The following is a 16,437-nucleotide window of genomic DNA, read 5'->3' on the forward strand; positions in this document are numbered from 1 at the left end:
GCTCAGGTGCTTTGGGCGTTGAACAAGGAAGATTGGATGGTGTCTGTCGACTTGCAGGATGCTTACTTTCATATCCCGATACTCAAGTCACACAGGAAGAATCTCCGGTTTATGGTGGGATCGCAGCACTATCAGTTTGCGGTCCTTCCGTTTGGTCTTACTTCAGCACCTCGAGTCTTCACGAAGGTGATGTCGGTGGTAGCGGCAGAGCTCAGAAGGAAGGGGATAGCAGTATTCCCTTACTTGGACGACTGGTTGATCAAAGCCAAGTCGCCGGAGCTTGTGTCGCATCATCTGCAGTCAACGACTCAGTTGTTGTTCGACCTGGGTTTTTCGGTGAACGAGCCCAAATCTCACCTGGAGCCCTCTCTGCGCCTCCTGTTCATAGGGGCAGTACTGGATACAACATTGAGTCGAGCCTTTCCTCCGCCTCAGCGGATTCAAGATATTCAGGAATTGGTTCCAATGTTTTGAAATGGAGCGGTAGTTCCAGTCCTCAAGGACCTTCGTCTGCTCGGTCTGTTTGCCTCCTGCATTCTGTTGGTCACGCATGCTCGCTGGCACATGAGGGCTCTTCAGTGGTGCCTCCGAAGGCAGTGGTCTCAACACAAAGGAGATCTAGAAGGTGCTGTCAAGATCTCCAGAGATGCTGCTGTGGACTTGAAGTGGTGGATTGCGAGCAACAATCTTTCACAAGGAAAGCCGTTCGCGCAGTCGCCACCAGTGGCCATGGTCATAACGGATGCTTCCACTCTAGGGTGGGGAGCTCATCTGGGGGATCTGGAGATCAAAGGCCTTTGGTCTCCAGAGGAGCAGATGTTTCATATCAATCTGTTAGAGTTACGGGCTGTACGTCTGGCTCTCAAGGCCTTCCTCCCTTCCCTTCGTGGTCAGTCGGTACAGGTCCTGACGGACAATACTACCACGATGTGGTACATAAACAAACAGGGAGGAGTAGGGTCGTACGTTCTCTGCAGAGAAGCTCTTCGACTATGGTCTTGGGCAAAGGATTATCAGATTTGCTTGGTAGCAAATCATCTGGCCGGGGTCTTGAATGTACGTGCGGACAGTCTCAGTCGCCAATTCTCAGCCGACCACGAGTGGCGTCTCCATCCAGATCAAGTCCGTTTAATCTTCCAGATGTGGGGGTTTCCTCGGATAGATCTGTTTGCCACTCGGGAGAACGCGCATTGTCCGTTATTCTGCAGCCTCCAGTATCCGATGCAGGGAGCGTTAGGGGACGCGTTTCAAATAACCTGGTGCGGCCAGTTGCTTTACGCGTTTCCTCCCATACCCTTGATTCCTCGAGTATTGAGGAAGATTCGCCAAGACCGGGCGCTAGTCATCTTAATAGCTCCGGATTGGCCAAGGAGGGTGTGGTACTCCGACCTTCTCCAACTCTCAATGTGCCCTCCGCTCCGTCTCCCTTTCAGGGCAGACCTCCTCTCGCAGTCGCAGGGGCAGGTTTTACACCCCAACCTCCAGAGTCTGCACCTACATGCCTGGAGATTGAACGGGGCAACCTGACTTCCTTCTCTCTCCCGCCTGATGTAGTGGATGTTATATTAGCGGCCAGGCGACACTCCACTAAATCTATCTACGCTAATAGGTGGTCTAAATTTGTTGCGTGGTGTGGAGAGAGGCAGATTGATCCCTTACATGCTCATCTATCGGACGTTTTGTCTTTTGCTCTCTCTCTAGCGCAGAAAGGTTGTGCAGTGGCTACCATTAAGGGTTATTTGTCGGCCTTGTCAGCCTTCATTTGTCTTCCAGACCAACCATTGTTATTTAAATCCCCTATTGTTATCAGATTCTTGAAAGGTCTTCTAAATAAATATCCTCCAAAACCATTCGTTATGCCGCAATGGGATTTGTCCTTGGTCCTGACTTTCCTTATGGGGTCCCCTTTTGAGCCTATGCATTCTTGCCCCTTAAGGTATTTGGTTATAAAAACAGTTTTCCTGGTAGCGATAACATCTGCAAGGAGAGTGAGTGAGTTGCAGGCCTTATCGGTAAAGCCCCCTTATACAACTTTTTATGGGGATAAGGTGGTGTTGAGGACCAAGGCTGCTTTCCTCCCGAAGGTTGTTTCACCCTTCCATTTGGCTCAGACAATTACTTTGTCCACGTTCTATCCTCCGCCTCATCCTTCTAAAGAGGAAGAAAGACTGCACCGTCTGGACCCAAAGAGGGTGTTGAGCTTCTTTATTGATAGAACAAAGGATTTCAGGCTGGAGGATCAGCTGTTCATCGGGTACGTGGGCAAGAGGAGAGGAAAGGCAGTCCACAAGAGAACACTCTCCAGGTGGGTGGTTCTTTGCATTAAAATCTGTTACTCTTTGGCAAAGAAGGACCCTCCTGAGGGCATTAGAGCTCATTCCACCAGAGCTAAGTCGGCCACTTCGGCCTTGGCCAGGGGTGTTCCTGTGGTTGACATCTGCAAGGCCGCAACTTGGTCGTCCCTTCACACTTTTGCGAAACATTACTGTTTGGACTCTGAGGTCAGAAGGGACGGCCATTTTGCACGGTCAGTGCTGCAGGATTTCTTGGTTTGACCATTTAGGCACCCGCCACCGGGCGTGGTACTGCTTTGGGACTCTATTCATTAGGTGAGGAATCCACAGGTAGTTGTATCCATCAGAAGAACGAGTTACTTACCTTCGGTAACAACTTTTCTGGTGGATACATTAGCTACCTGTGGATTCCTCACGGTCCCACCCGCCTCCCCGTTGCCTTTCTGGTCTTACCAAGTAATCCTTGAGTGCGCTCCTCTTGGTCTTCAAGGTTGCAATAGACGTTGTATATATGGATACGTGTGTATATTATCTGTATATATATATATATATATATATATATATATGTATATATCTTTGTGTACATACATGATTTGCATATATTTGTTCGTGATATTAAATTTACAGCTATTCATTGCAATATTGTGTATTTTACAAGGTTATGGGATGTTGCCTTGCTCTTTCATTGCATTGGGTGGTTGTTCTCATGCACGTAAAAAATGTTGGTACTGACGTCGGCACGTCGTCGAGGACCTCTTATTGCCTGTATGACGTCAGACGGCGTCGCGTGGGCTAGAGTGACGTCCTCGTCGACGTGCAGAGACTAGGAAGAAGATTTCAGTCGAATGCTGGCGCCATGGGAGTATTCATTAGGTGAGGAATCCACAGGTAGCTAATGTATCCACCAGAAAAGTCGTTACCGAAGGTAAGTAACTCGTTCTTCCAGCTTGTAGTACTTCACTCAATCTGAGGCGATTCTTTCGCATACTGGAATACGCCCCAACAAGGTGTCCTAATGCTGGATGCTTTGTCCCTGATTTAGAAAGTGCATTCAGTTCTTTAAAGTGGTCGTACTTGTTTGCGGTGTTGCCACGTTACGGATTTAGTGACCGTTTTTAAGGCCTGTTCGTCTACTTTACACACTCCTTTCAGCTCGTGTATAGAACGGGGCAGGCACCAGGGGTGTCCGTTGTCTCCACAGCTGTACTCACTGGCAGAGGAGCCTCTGGCGGCACATCTTTGCGCGTTGGGCCATGACTGGGGTATCCCCCTTGGCGATAGTGTCCACTCAATATCTCTACACACTGACAATTTGCTCATTTACCTGAGAGACTTATTGTCTATTCTTGAATCGATACCTAACACCCTCCATCGGTTTGCCACCCTTTTGGGACTTAGGGTCAATTGTGCCAAATCCTGTCTTTTCCCACTTTCTCCTCAAACCCAAACCCTGGAGTAGTCACCGCTGCACCTTTCCTGAATTGACAACCACACACGTTCAGATATATAGGCTTACAAATTTATCACTCACCTGCAGACCTGCTCGATGGCAACTTGACGCATGCTGTCATGTCCCTGCTCTCTCAGATGGCATTATGGCGGACCTTATACTTGTAAGTGGCTTGCAGAGTGGCACTTCTTAAAATGGTGATGCTCCCCGCTTACTGTATTATTTTGCTGATTTGCACCTTTATATCCATTTTCCATTCCTTTGCGGGGAACAATCAGGAACTTCATATGGAACACCTCCAGACTTCAAGTGGCCCTCCATAAGTTGTATCAGCCCACGGATCGGGGGTCTAGTGGTACCTAACTTTGAACATTATTATTTAGCACCCCAACTCCAAAGGGATTGCGAGATGGCTGGCAGCATTGCAACTTGCTGACACTGCTACACTCCTGCCGGCCTGGAGTCAGTATAGGGTTCTCTGGCTGTTCCACCCATGTGCTCGATTCCAACCAGTACTTCTAAAAGTGGTGCATCTATGTGTTAGGCGCAGCCTCTCCCTTACAAAGTTGACAGTTCCTTAGGCCTCAGCCCTAGCATTCTTGGGCACACCACGCCTTAGCCAATTTACCACTACAGCAGAGCTCTGCTCAGGGTCTGCAGCAGGGATCCAATCAGTAGGTGATCTGTACAGAGATGGTACACTTCTGCCTTATGAATCGCTGGTAACAGACATTTTTCCAACACACCTTGCTGCTTAGTACGCTACAGCAAAAATGGGGAGATATATCACGTGAGCCCCCTTTACACCTGACCATTCACTAACTCCATGTCCTGAGTCCAGGGAGGCATGTGGTGCGCTGGCTAGCTGGATCTTTGCGATCACATACAGCACCATTGCTTGCATCCTTACGTGAGCGATAAGAGGCAAACTTCCAGCACCCCTGCTCAGACAGGGACTGGTCAGCCCTGCTGAAAAGTTCTAGACGCATACCATTAAACGCACGGTTCTGCTTGATTCAGTTATATATTGTGCACAGAGCCTACCTTACCCATACCCATAATATAAGCAGAATTTTCTATTGCTGCCTGTCCCTGCTATAAATTAATAGACGCAGATATTGTACACATGCTGTGGGTGTGCCCCCACCTGGTGGCCTACATGATTGCTGTCACATGTCTTCTTGCACATTGTACAGACAGGGAAATTTCAAATACATGTGATGTGTGTCTGTTGGGTCTCTATTGCAGGAGCAAAAAGCACAAAGTCACATACTGCTTTATTGACTTAGGGCTAATTGTGGCTAAACGACTAATCACTCGTAGGTCGAAATCGCCTGAATCGCCCCATCTTGTAGCCCCGGTTACAGTCATTTAAAAATTGGGCACAGGTGGAAAGCGTTGCCCTACATAGGGATGATGCTGTGGGATTATGCAAACACCCAGTTGCCAGTAGCTGGGATGCCATAATGAGTGACCTACACACTAGACATTCCTGATGCTTCCTAGCTATGGGACTCTCAGCTGATCTGCGATGGTGCCACTGGCGAGGAAAATTGAATTGTCTAGCCCTCCACCTGGGATTGCTATGTCTTGTTTACGGAGGAGGCCACCTGTATGGAACCCAGCTTGGCTATTGTAGTGGGGGCTGTGCTATTGCGTACAAATTACTGCAATGACTATTATGGGCAATGTAGAGCGCAGCTTGGGCTAGCATGTCAGTTAATATTGTTATTACCCTCCTTTTCACTACTGGATGTGCCAGTTGGGACCTTTCAGCTATTTGCATCGAATAATGTGAACTGTTGACAAATGTGTGCAATGTATGTCTTCAATTGTGGCTTTTATGGTGGACACTGCTGAAAGTATGTTCATATCTCCTTACCGTGCTTCCTTACAACTTAATACTATATCACAAAATATGTGAACTGCACACTAACCATAACATGTTCCTCTCCCCAACTGAGTCTTATATGGACTGATTTATTTTGTTGACTCCAAGCATTTATCACTGTGCAGTATACTTTTGCTAAGACATACTCTTGTTGTACACTGTGCCCCAGATGCGACTGTCTTTGAAAATGTTTAAAAGCAATAAACCGATATAAACAAAAATCTAAATATCTGGATTGTGATGTCTCAATGTGCTTTTTAGATACCAATTTGTAACCTTTAGTATTACTCAACTGCAGCATGCCCTCCTGTAAATAGGCCTCCTTAGAGAGGGCAACAACATTGCCACCCTTTTGTGATTGTCAGATGACAATGCTGTCATCCCTCTGTAATGTTCTTATAGCCAACCTCTCACTTTTTGTCAGATTGTCTGATTTCCATTTTTGCTGGGTGGCCAGTTTATTAAAATCATTAATAACAAAGTTTTGAAAGGTGTCTATGGCATCAAAGGGAGGTCTCGATCAAAGACACATTTGTGCTTAAAATCATTGGGATAATTAATTTCCAAATTGATGCTCACAGTATCAAGGTTCAAATACTTATCCCCCACGGACTCTGACTCAGTATCCACCTCTACAAGGGTGAAGAGCATATCAACATCCCCAATGTTCAAATTACTCGATTGGGTATGTTTTTGTGTCCTAGATGCTTCTTTTCCTTTCACCGCAAACCGTTGATGAAGCTTCAGTTTCCTCACAAAATGAAAGAGATCTGTCCTACTCTGTGCATAGTCAAAATTGTTCTCAGGGCAAAAGGACAATCCTCGCCTTAACACCAAAATTTTCAGAGACGATAGGGGACATTTGGATAAATTTAGCACATTGTTAGTCATTTTCATTGTTGCCCCGTTTTCTCTCCCCTTGTCTAAAGTTCCATGGGGGTCATCCTTGTTTTTGTACCATCAGCTTCTTGTGGGTCTCAAACCCTGCCTTTGCCTGTGCCTCGACCTCTTCCTTCTCTTCCTCTCCTACGATCCTGTGTCCAATTTTGTTCATTCCTTCCTTGGTTCAACAGTTTTAGTTCCTCCCCCAAATTTCCGGCTTTTCCTATATTAATGAAGTCTTGAGCACTGGAGCCTGTTTCAGATACGTCGCTTTCACTCCGTTCATTCATCAACTCTCCCCTTTCACTACTTTGCTCATTTGGTAGTGATGCCATATTCTGCAATGTCTTAAAAGTCTCTTTGTAGGTCATCAAACTTATGAATGAAGGTTAATATTCTACTCTCCTGATAGTCTTTCTGGTCTCAAGTAAATTTTCTTTGTGTTTTCAAGACCATCTCTTCATGTTTTTTTAGGCATTTCATTATTTCTTCAATTTTCTGATCAAAAGCCTCAATGTTTGCACTGCCTCCCAGTTCCATTTTTAAAAGTTCAATTTCTTTAAGCAGTTTTTCAAGCTCTTGCCAAGCAAATTTAATCTAAATTTTCATCATGCGGTTATAATCGTCTGTAAGGTTAGATGGCCACTTTTTCAATAGTACATGGTCAGGCTGTTCATATGAAGAGGCAATAAGGATTCTCAAAACCCTTGTAATACATTTTTTCTCTAAATACTTCTCCACGGTCACCGCCTTCCACCATTTAGTAGTTTCTTTACATAGATGTTTTTCCAACCTACAATTTTTCTGAATTTCTGATATTAAACGTTTTTCCAAACCACAGTATTTCGGATACATATTGTATATTCTGCAGAAGAAAAGCATACTTAAAATAGAGAAACTATTAACAGGCTTAAATTGGCCAAATTTAATTTCAAGAAAATAGTCTAAAATGTAGTAAAATATGTATCAAAACATCTTTCAAAAACCTTTTTTTTAAACATGGAAAAGAAAGAAAAGGGAAGGTGATGCTATCACACATTCTGCCATAGTCATGAGAACAAAAACTGCACAGTTTCTTTAAGGCCTTCACCTTTCCACCTGTTTCCCATCATTCCTCATTGGTGACAGTAAGGTCAGTTCTATTTTTTGTGTCCTGGTATCAGGATTATGGAGGACTGAGCTCGGTTTCTCTTTGGGGTGTTTCTGACTGGAAAACTTTTCACATTTTCCCAGTTTTTTCACTCATAGTCCCTAAGCGCTTGGGGTGTATTACAGACTTTTTCTGACAGATTTTTTTTAAAATGTCCCTGTGGGAAGGCCTCCACTTTTTGTGAATTGCCCTGCCTGTGACTAGAAGAAGGCCTAGTCAGACCTTGTGATCTGTATTTGGCGTCCCTTCCAGAAGACCATCATGCTGAAAACTGCAGCCATTACCAGGACTCGTCCAGGAGAATTCGGAGAACCCTGAAGTACAGCAGAAAATGTGGCTTCACGGCCTGAAGGACAGAGTCCCAAAAACTGCTTGGTGAAGATCTAAGAAGTACTGACAAGGTGGACCTTCTACACCACTGCTAGATCACTTTTGAAGTACACCTTGACTGGTAGATGCAGAGAAAGACAACATCCGAAGAAGAGGCACCGTCCTGTTCGACTTTGAGATCCATGATGTGTAGGAGAATGCTACAGTACCCACGTGTTCGCTGGTTCAGGTTTGTAGTCCACAATAATCATCTCTATGTTAGAGACCTCACAATTGAACTGAAGTTGACACCACAAACTTTCTTGACATGTATGGCAGTTGTGGCAGGACATCTCAAGAGGCAGAAGACCCTCATCTACTTTCACAGGATGCTCAGAACCATTTCGAGAACGTTTCAGAAATCCTTTGCCGCCTTGGTATGCATGACAACCTAAAGAAGTCAACTGCCCTTCAAAAGATACACTATTTGGTTTTGATCGTGCACACTCAGGTCATAAGAGTATATCTCTTAGAGGAGATCTGTTTTCTTTCCACCTTATAAGTCACAGTATGTACCGAGCACCTCATCTGATGGCATGTCGCATAGCTTGGATTTGTGGCCACCTGAATCCTTCTGGCACATCATGCCAGGCTTCACACAAGACCACTACAGCAGTGGCTGGAGACCCAGTAGGGTCAGCTTAAGGGCAGCTAGGAGAACAAGCTTATGCTGTGCTACTCAGCGAGCTAATAGTTTTCCTGGTGGTGCTAAGCAAAGAATCTGCTGAAGAGCGTTCCTTTCACCAAGATATCACAACACAGACAATAATCACATACATTTCCTTTAAAAAATGAGGGGGCACACAAGGTTCATCTCCAAGTTCAAGGGACATGGTATAAAAAGAGAGGTCCTGTCATAGCAACCAGTTCGAATTCAGAGCTGTCCATCTAGCTATAAACTAGTTCTTTCAGCCTTTCAAGGTGGCAAAATCAGTGCTTATTTAAATGAACTATACAACAATGTATCATTTGAAAGAAAATATGGACTCCTTCAAGACTATTGTTCCTGGAAGCACAAATGATATGGAGATGGCTAGGAGCATGAGATTTGCATAAAACAACAGTTCATCTGCCAGGCATCCAGAATGCAGAAGCAGACCCAGTCAACAGATCACATTAAAAAAACATGAGTGAGATTTCAACTATAAAGTGTTGCAAGGCATCTTTCATAGTTGGGGCTGCCCTCAACTAGTCTTGTCCCTAGAGGCAGGAAACAATGAATGCCCAGACTACACCTCCACATACTATCAACCAAGGACAGAGGGTACATTTTCCTTTCCCAGTTAATGGGTGAACCATTTGAAACTATATATAAGGCAATCTTACAACATTTGAATTGGATGAGAGCTCACCTCTTGCAGGGTGAGATTCAGCCATTGTGTTCCCAAGACCCTTACACTGTGTTCCATTGATACTGAGTGATGATGAGAACTCTCCCAAACTTTCTGTGTAAGGTGATTTCAGACTTTCATGTCAATCAGACCATTTCCTTGTCTACTTTCCAAAACCTTCATCCCCCTGGGGTAAGAGCCCTTCAAATGTTGAACATGAAGAGGGAGTTAAAATTCTCTTGAGACGGGACAAAAGAGGTGAGGCAATCTGACTAACTGTTCATAAACATTAATCCTATGAGACTGATCTTCCATTAACAAAACGGTCCATCTCAAGATGGATAGTGTAATTTTTTTAATTATGTTACCTGTTAGCAAACATATCTCTCCTTGGTAGATCCAAGGCACATTCAACCGAGAGAAAAGCTGCATCAGTAGTTTTATTGAGGAATGTTCCTGTATGAGAGATGTGTAAGGCCACTACATGGAAGTCCAGCTATGCATTTGCATGACTTTATTGTCTTACCTCTAACTCTAGGACGGATGCCCAGGTAGCTCAGCCCTCCTTCAGGTCAGCCATCCTCTTTGGCTGATGACTGGTGCAGTTTTACTCCCATGCCTACCTTTTCTAGTTGGATGGGGTTGCTATTTTATTCAGCAGTGCTAATGACTATTGCTTAGGATTCTCTGGAGAAGAAAGAAAAGTTACTTACCTGTATTCCGAGTACTCCTTCAGGCGAAATCCTCATCAAAGTCATAAGCAACCCTTCCACTTCCCAGCACATGGGAGCGTTCAGGATTGCTCTTTTATGCCTAGGGTCCTCTTGATTATTTAAAAATGAATAGACCTATCACCTGTGGGGAATGAAGGAACCCAGAATGATGGGGGAGGCCCTTCAAGGCACAGTGCTGGTTTTGTGTTAATGTGTCTATGGCAGTCTCTCTGCTAAGATTGATCTTTTTTTCTTGCTAAAAAAAATAGTTTGTGAAAGATGATTCCAGCCACCTTGTAATACGTTTGTGACTATTTTGTTTCATTGGCTTCTTTTTTTGAATTACATTTGCACAGTTTTAGTTTATTAATATGCTGCAGAGATATTTTTCTGTTTAAAGCACACTTTTCTACTGAAAAGTCCTTCTTTCTCTCTTTTTCTCTCTCATTTGTGTGTGGAGGTGGACAGTGACATTAATAAGAACTCATCATGGGAACTAGGATCACATACATGTAACTTTTCCTTACATGGCAGTTGTATTCTGGGAGAGGCTACAGTTCCACATTGTGAAGTTGTCACCCTTCCTCCTATCTTCAGCTGGGACAGCCATGCCTCCTCTAGTGCTTTTTAGGTCTTAGCATGTCTCAAAGTCTGTAATTTACCTGACGATTCTCAAGAATCAACTTTTGCCACTCTTGCGTTTCAATTCATAGGTGACTTTCCACTTACACATAATTCTTGGTTACACCCTAAAACAACCACATCTCACCATGCACCAAACTGCTGCACCCATCCTGAATTTCACTTTGCAATTATACAGAAAGTCTTGTCATCTTCCTTACCATAGCAACGTAGTAAAGCTCAGAATTGATATCTTAAGTTTGGTCTGCTGTCTTCTGGGTATCACTTATAAAGAGATCATTTGGTCATCAGGACATAAAACTCAGTGGAGATTTTGGAATCTTTTCAAGCATGGGTCTTACAAATGCAGTAGTTTATTTTGTATGTCATGATGGTCTGGCTTGAGTTCTGAAGTTTTAGTATGTGGTGTATAGTGGTTCAGCACTAAAATCATAAGTCACAGACCATAGTTTCTTATTCTGATACATAGCTTGTTGTCTGTATATTTGTGTTGAACCCAATGTTCATAAGTCTTAGCACGATGGCTTATTGTTCTTGTTTAGCATTCGTTCCAAGGTGTGTGCTGGATGTCAGTGTTATTAGTAAGCATGGTGCAATACATGTGGGTTTCAAATGATCTTCTCTGAATGGTTTAGGTTTGGATGCCCCCACACCTGGACCAATGAGGGATGTTCACAAACCTGAGACCTTTTCTGACACATCATTTCCATTAGGACAGTTCTCTCTCATCTTTCAGGGGCTATATCCTTCTCCTTTACATAGGCTATGTTCACCACAGGTTGAACCACTCTCTAAACTCTACTGAAACAACATTTGTTCCTGTTTGTTTCCTGATAGCTTTCTCTCTGTTCGTTGTTAGGGTGCCCTGTTTTTTTGCCTTCTTTGTATGTGGGTTTTGGGGCAGCTTTATCAAACCAGGTTGAAGCTACTTCACAGGGGAGGTTTTCTTCTTTATTGGGATAGTACAGATCCCTCTCCTTCCTTTCTTCCTTGTAGCCTGGTCCCACATCCCTACAAGGGGCTGCTGCAGAAAGTTTGTTGTTAAATTATGTTTATTTGGTTAAAGACTGAAATAAGTAAATTTTTCAGAAACACGTTTATGAGTTAGATCAAGGTTTTAGATAGAAGTGATATGTTTATCAGCTTTAGGTTTCGGTATTATAGGTTCAAATTATTTTTAGGTAGTTTCCAGCTGTGTAGGTTAAGAAGATTTCCATAGTATTTTATAATTTTCATGATTACATTTTATGGTCTGACATTGAATAAGACAACTTTTTCTGGTTTTCTCGGCTTAACCCTTGGCTACCAAGGTCTATACTTTAGTTGTCTCTTGGAGTGCACTGTAAATCTCCATACACCCCAAATAATAGTCTCTTTAATTTTCTACAGACAAATTGGGGCTGGGACTACTCTGGATCCTGCAACTTGAATGAGCTGAAGGTGCTGTTGGAGGAGTCTCTGATGCTGCGACGGTTGAAGTCTGACGTTCTGTCCCAGCTCCCAGCCAAGCAGCGCAAAATGGTGGTAGTGGCCCCCGAGGGGATCAATGCCAAAACCAAGGCAGCACTGGCAGCAGCTGCTGCAGAGATGACCAAGGGCTACAGAAGCGTGAGTCCATCTTTTTATGTCACTGAAACATCAGATCATTCTAGGTATTGACTGCATCTTTTACAAACATGTATGATAGATGTATTCTGCCTCCAGCCATTGGCCTCTCTTAATAAGGCTAGAATGCCAAAATGCGTCCAGAAACATTGTCCTTCTAAATTAATCAATTGCAGCTGCTAGTCATGTATGCTATGATGGATGCAACTAACCAAAGGCAATTACTGTTAGCACCACATTCTCAATACATTTGGAGATTATTTAACAACTCATTGATAGATGAACTCCACATCCATGCTGCTTTGCTGATCCACAATATATTATACATACAACATTCAAAATGTGTGTCTGTCTAAGGTACTCCCTCTAAAAATAACCCCCACCCCTCTGTTCTTTTGAAGTGTATAGCAAGGGTGGCAGCTCATTTGTTGAAAGAATTAATCTTTGTCTACTCTTATTGGGCCGATTGCCTTGGTGGTAGACTTGATTCTAGCACCACAGTAGATCTCAAATCAATATCTTAATAATATTGTTCCCTCTTTGCAAAACTGGGTGTTACTTGGGATAGTGAAAGGAAATGTTTCTTTGGAGGGGAGATTCTACTCTCTTCTTTCTCAGTGAATTGCAATTATTTTAGGTTACCAGTGTAAGAAGTAGCCTCTTTTTAGCATAGTTACCCCCACACTTTTTGCCTGTTTGTCAGTGTGTTTTGACTGTGTTCCTGCTAACCGGGACCCCAGTTACTGTGCTCTCTCCCTTTAAACTTGGTGACTTTAACCACATACACCCCACAATTGGCACACTGGTGCTCTCATGTAAGTCCCTAGTATATGGTACCCAGGGCATTGGGGTGTCAGGGGATCCCCCTGGGCTGCAGCATGTATTATGCTACCCATAAGGAGCCCATGTAAAATGTGTCTGCAGGTCTGCCATTGCAGCCTGCATGAAAAGGTGCATGGACATTTTCACTACAGGTCACTGTACCAGGTTACTATAAGTCACCCCTATGATACGCCCTCCTAGCCCAGAGGGCAGGGTGCAAGTACCTGTGTAGACCGTGCCATGGTCCAACCTCCGGCATCGCTGCAAGGTGCGCTGCCCTGGGGATTACGAGTCCCCTTTCCGCCAGCCTTTGCATGGTGTTCTCACCGCCATGTAAAGGCTGGCGGAAAGGGGGCGACTGAGGCCCCATGGGGGCCCCTACACTGCCCATGTACTTGACATGGGCAGTGCAGGGGCCCCTGTGAACAACCCCGTTGCGCATACCAGTGCCCAAATTACAGGCAGTGAAATGCGCGACGGGTGCTGACGCACCACAACATTACCGTCGGATTGATTACGAGCTGGCATCAATGTTGTGAGTTTTCCGCAGTTTTTGACCACTGGCCCTGCGGAAAACTCCTAATAGGACGACCAGCATACCGTCAGCAATGGCAGTATGCTGGCTGCTGCGGCTTCTGCAGTCTTGAAAAAAAGACCGCTGAAGCCATAATGAGGGCCTGAGTGTTTTCTTTCATGTGTGTAAGTGCTGTGTGACTACAGTGGTTTTGCGTGAGCTTTGCATGTCTCCTAGATAAGCCTTGGCTGACCATCCACAGCTACCTCTAGAGAGCCTGGCTTCTAAACACTGCCTACCTGGACCTGGTATAAGGTGTAAGTACTTTAGGTACCCACCACACACCAGGCCAGCTTCCTACAGCCAGAGATTGTAAATCAGCATAGTGAATTCCCTTTTAGAGGCTGTGGCATCCTGTATTTTTTGATTTCCTAGGATTTACAAGCTCTGGATGATGAAAATGAAAATTGTCCCCAGGGACTTGGAGGGCACACTCCCTGTTTTAGACACAGCCAGTCAGGTTAATTTCCTTGTAGATGCACTGACTCAATATAACAAAGGACATATCATTTTGGGAGACTGTGCAAGGTCTGACCGTACTCGTGTACTTTCTTTCAAGGCTGGGGAGCACACTTAGATGCTTGGAGGACTTAGGCAGCTCTGTCCCCTGTAGAAAACACCTTACTCCTACACAAGTTGGGACCTCAAGGCAGTCCATCTGGCTCTAAATGATTTTGTAATATTAGAGGCATACAAACAAGACTGTCATGAAAGACAATATCACAACCATATGTATGAAGAAACAAAGGGGTAATAACATATATTCACTGAAAAAAAACAGTTAAATGTTAGTTATGATTCAGTGAATACAAAGCCATCAAAACCTCTAAAATTCAACAGTTAAGGTGTGCAACAAACGCTATAACTGATGACATCCACCATATTTTGCTCTTTGTACCTTTTATTTTCGTGTGCCTTTGGCAAGTGGTGTGTTGAGCATGGCGTGCAACATGAGTTATGGTATGTATAGTGCCTTAACTGGCAATTGTCAGGTGTCTAGCAGAATCAGTCACTGAACGAAGTTAACTTTTAGCTGTTTTTTGTAAATTTCTAATTTTTATGATCCACTTCATTCACTTACCATGTACCCAATCGGCATTGCATATGGCTTGGCTGCAGCCCTTGGCATTTGCCCATTCCATTGCCTAACCTTCCATGGGTTGCCAACCTCAAAGTGTAATGCCTTCAGCCATGTGTAGCATGGGTTGGCTTATCACCAGGCCCTGCCCCCAGCCTTCTACGAATGGCTGAAATCCCCCTTTCTCCCAACTGTGTACAGCCTTGCAGCCATGCCCTGTGCCTAAACTAGCCATTAGAGGCTCATTGAGTGTTCATGGCCTTTCCACGACCAAGCTGGAACATGCCACTTTTTATGTGTTTACAATGTGGCTTTGCAAACCCACCAGAGCCGAACAAAGTTCCTCGAGTTTCCAAGTGTTAATGGGAATTTATTGGACAACTCCAAATTTCACAAACTCCTTTCTGCAAACCTAACAGGATGTCTAACAAAGGTCCCGGAGCCCTTACAGGTGGCTTCCAAGGCAGGGTTCGCAATCTTTTGAGACTCGCTGCACATCTGCTTTTTAAAAACATTTTAATCATAGGGACAGATGGTCCCTTTGGGACCCTTTCAACTGAGCCAGGGAGTTATGTGAAGTTCCTCCTAGACCCTTATGGTTCCAAGGTCCGGGAACTGAGCCAAGTGTTCTGTAATGAAAGCCTCAACATGGTTTACAGAGTTGCGGCCAGCTAATCAAATCTTAGGGTCCATAAACAGAATTGCATGGCAGAGAAAAAGCTCCCTCATTCAATGGAAGGCCCTTATGTATCTAACTTGGGTACATGAATGGTCCATAAAGGTTTTTCATGGCCTATCTACATACTAAACTAGCCAAGTACACTATAATGTTGACTCCTTCGATCTGTCCTTTTTGTGATATCTCAAAGTCTACTGAGAAGATTTTAACCTGACCAACAAAAGCATGCTTTCTCAGTAAGGTTCGAAAGTGTCCCCTGCAAGCCAATAGGGCTAGGTGTTTAGTTAATAGAAGGGTGACAAACTAATTCTTGAAGAAAATATGTCCTCACATTGAACAGTCACCAGAAGGTGTTGGTCACTGTGTAAACAAACTTGTATTTTCCCCTAAGAAGACCTAATTGTAAATAAAAGCCTACTTTTATCATTTTGACTAGGTAAAAGATAGAAATGCACCTGAAACTTATTTCACACATTTTACCAAAAATCTAATTCAAAGGTGAAATAGATTTTTGATAACTACAGTGGAACAATAATTTTGAAAATTACACTTTATACTGTCTCCATGCCAAACAGTTAAACCAGTTCTGTTTTTGTCCAGTGTCTGTAATTAGCATTCCAATTAGGTGTGAAGTGTTGGCTTCCTAGAAAACAATATATCCAATTTTGAAGCCAAGAAGACTGTTGTAGCGCAGATACTGAACACTTAGTTAGGATGCGACATCTGGGAGGGACAGAAATGCCTGGCATCACAAAGGACGTAACTAATAGGCTTCCTTTTCATATTAATTTATTAATATCCTAAGTGGCAGAAGCCTGTCATTCGGGCGTCTCAAACAATCACCTCTGCCCATGGCAGGACAGGAAGCTGATCCCAGGTGAGGGAGAGTGGGTGTTTACTCAGCCGATAGGGTGCTTCTTCATTTAGACAGGAGTATAGAGGGGACACAATGCTCTT

General features: G+C 44.0%; 1 protein-coding gene across 4 annotated transcripts in view; it reads left to right on the forward strand.

Moving 5' to 3' along the window:
- SMARCAL1 (SNF2 related chromatin remodeling annealing helicase 1) overlaps nucleotides 1-16,437 on the forward strand; it is a 303,996-nt gene that overhangs the window by 229,747 nt on the left and 57,812 nt on the right. For all 4 annotated transcript variants that reach the window (XM_069227057.1, XM_069227058.1, XM_069227055.1 and 1 more), the window contains exon 11: nucleotides 12,112-12,330. In XM_069227057.1, the coding sequence (XP_069083158.1) occupies nucleotides 12,112-12,330 (219 nt within the window). The remainder of the gene's footprint in view (nucleotides 1-12,111; nucleotides 12,331-16,437) is intronic.

This window comes from Pleurodeles waltl, chromosome 3_2 (genome assembly GCF_031143425.1).
Source record: "Pleurodeles waltl isolate 20211129_DDA chromosome 3_2, aPleWal1.hap1.20221129, whole genome shotgun sequence".
Taxonomy (NCBI): Eukaryota; Metazoa; Chordata; class Amphibia; order Caudata; family Salamandridae; genus Pleurodeles; species Pleurodeles waltl.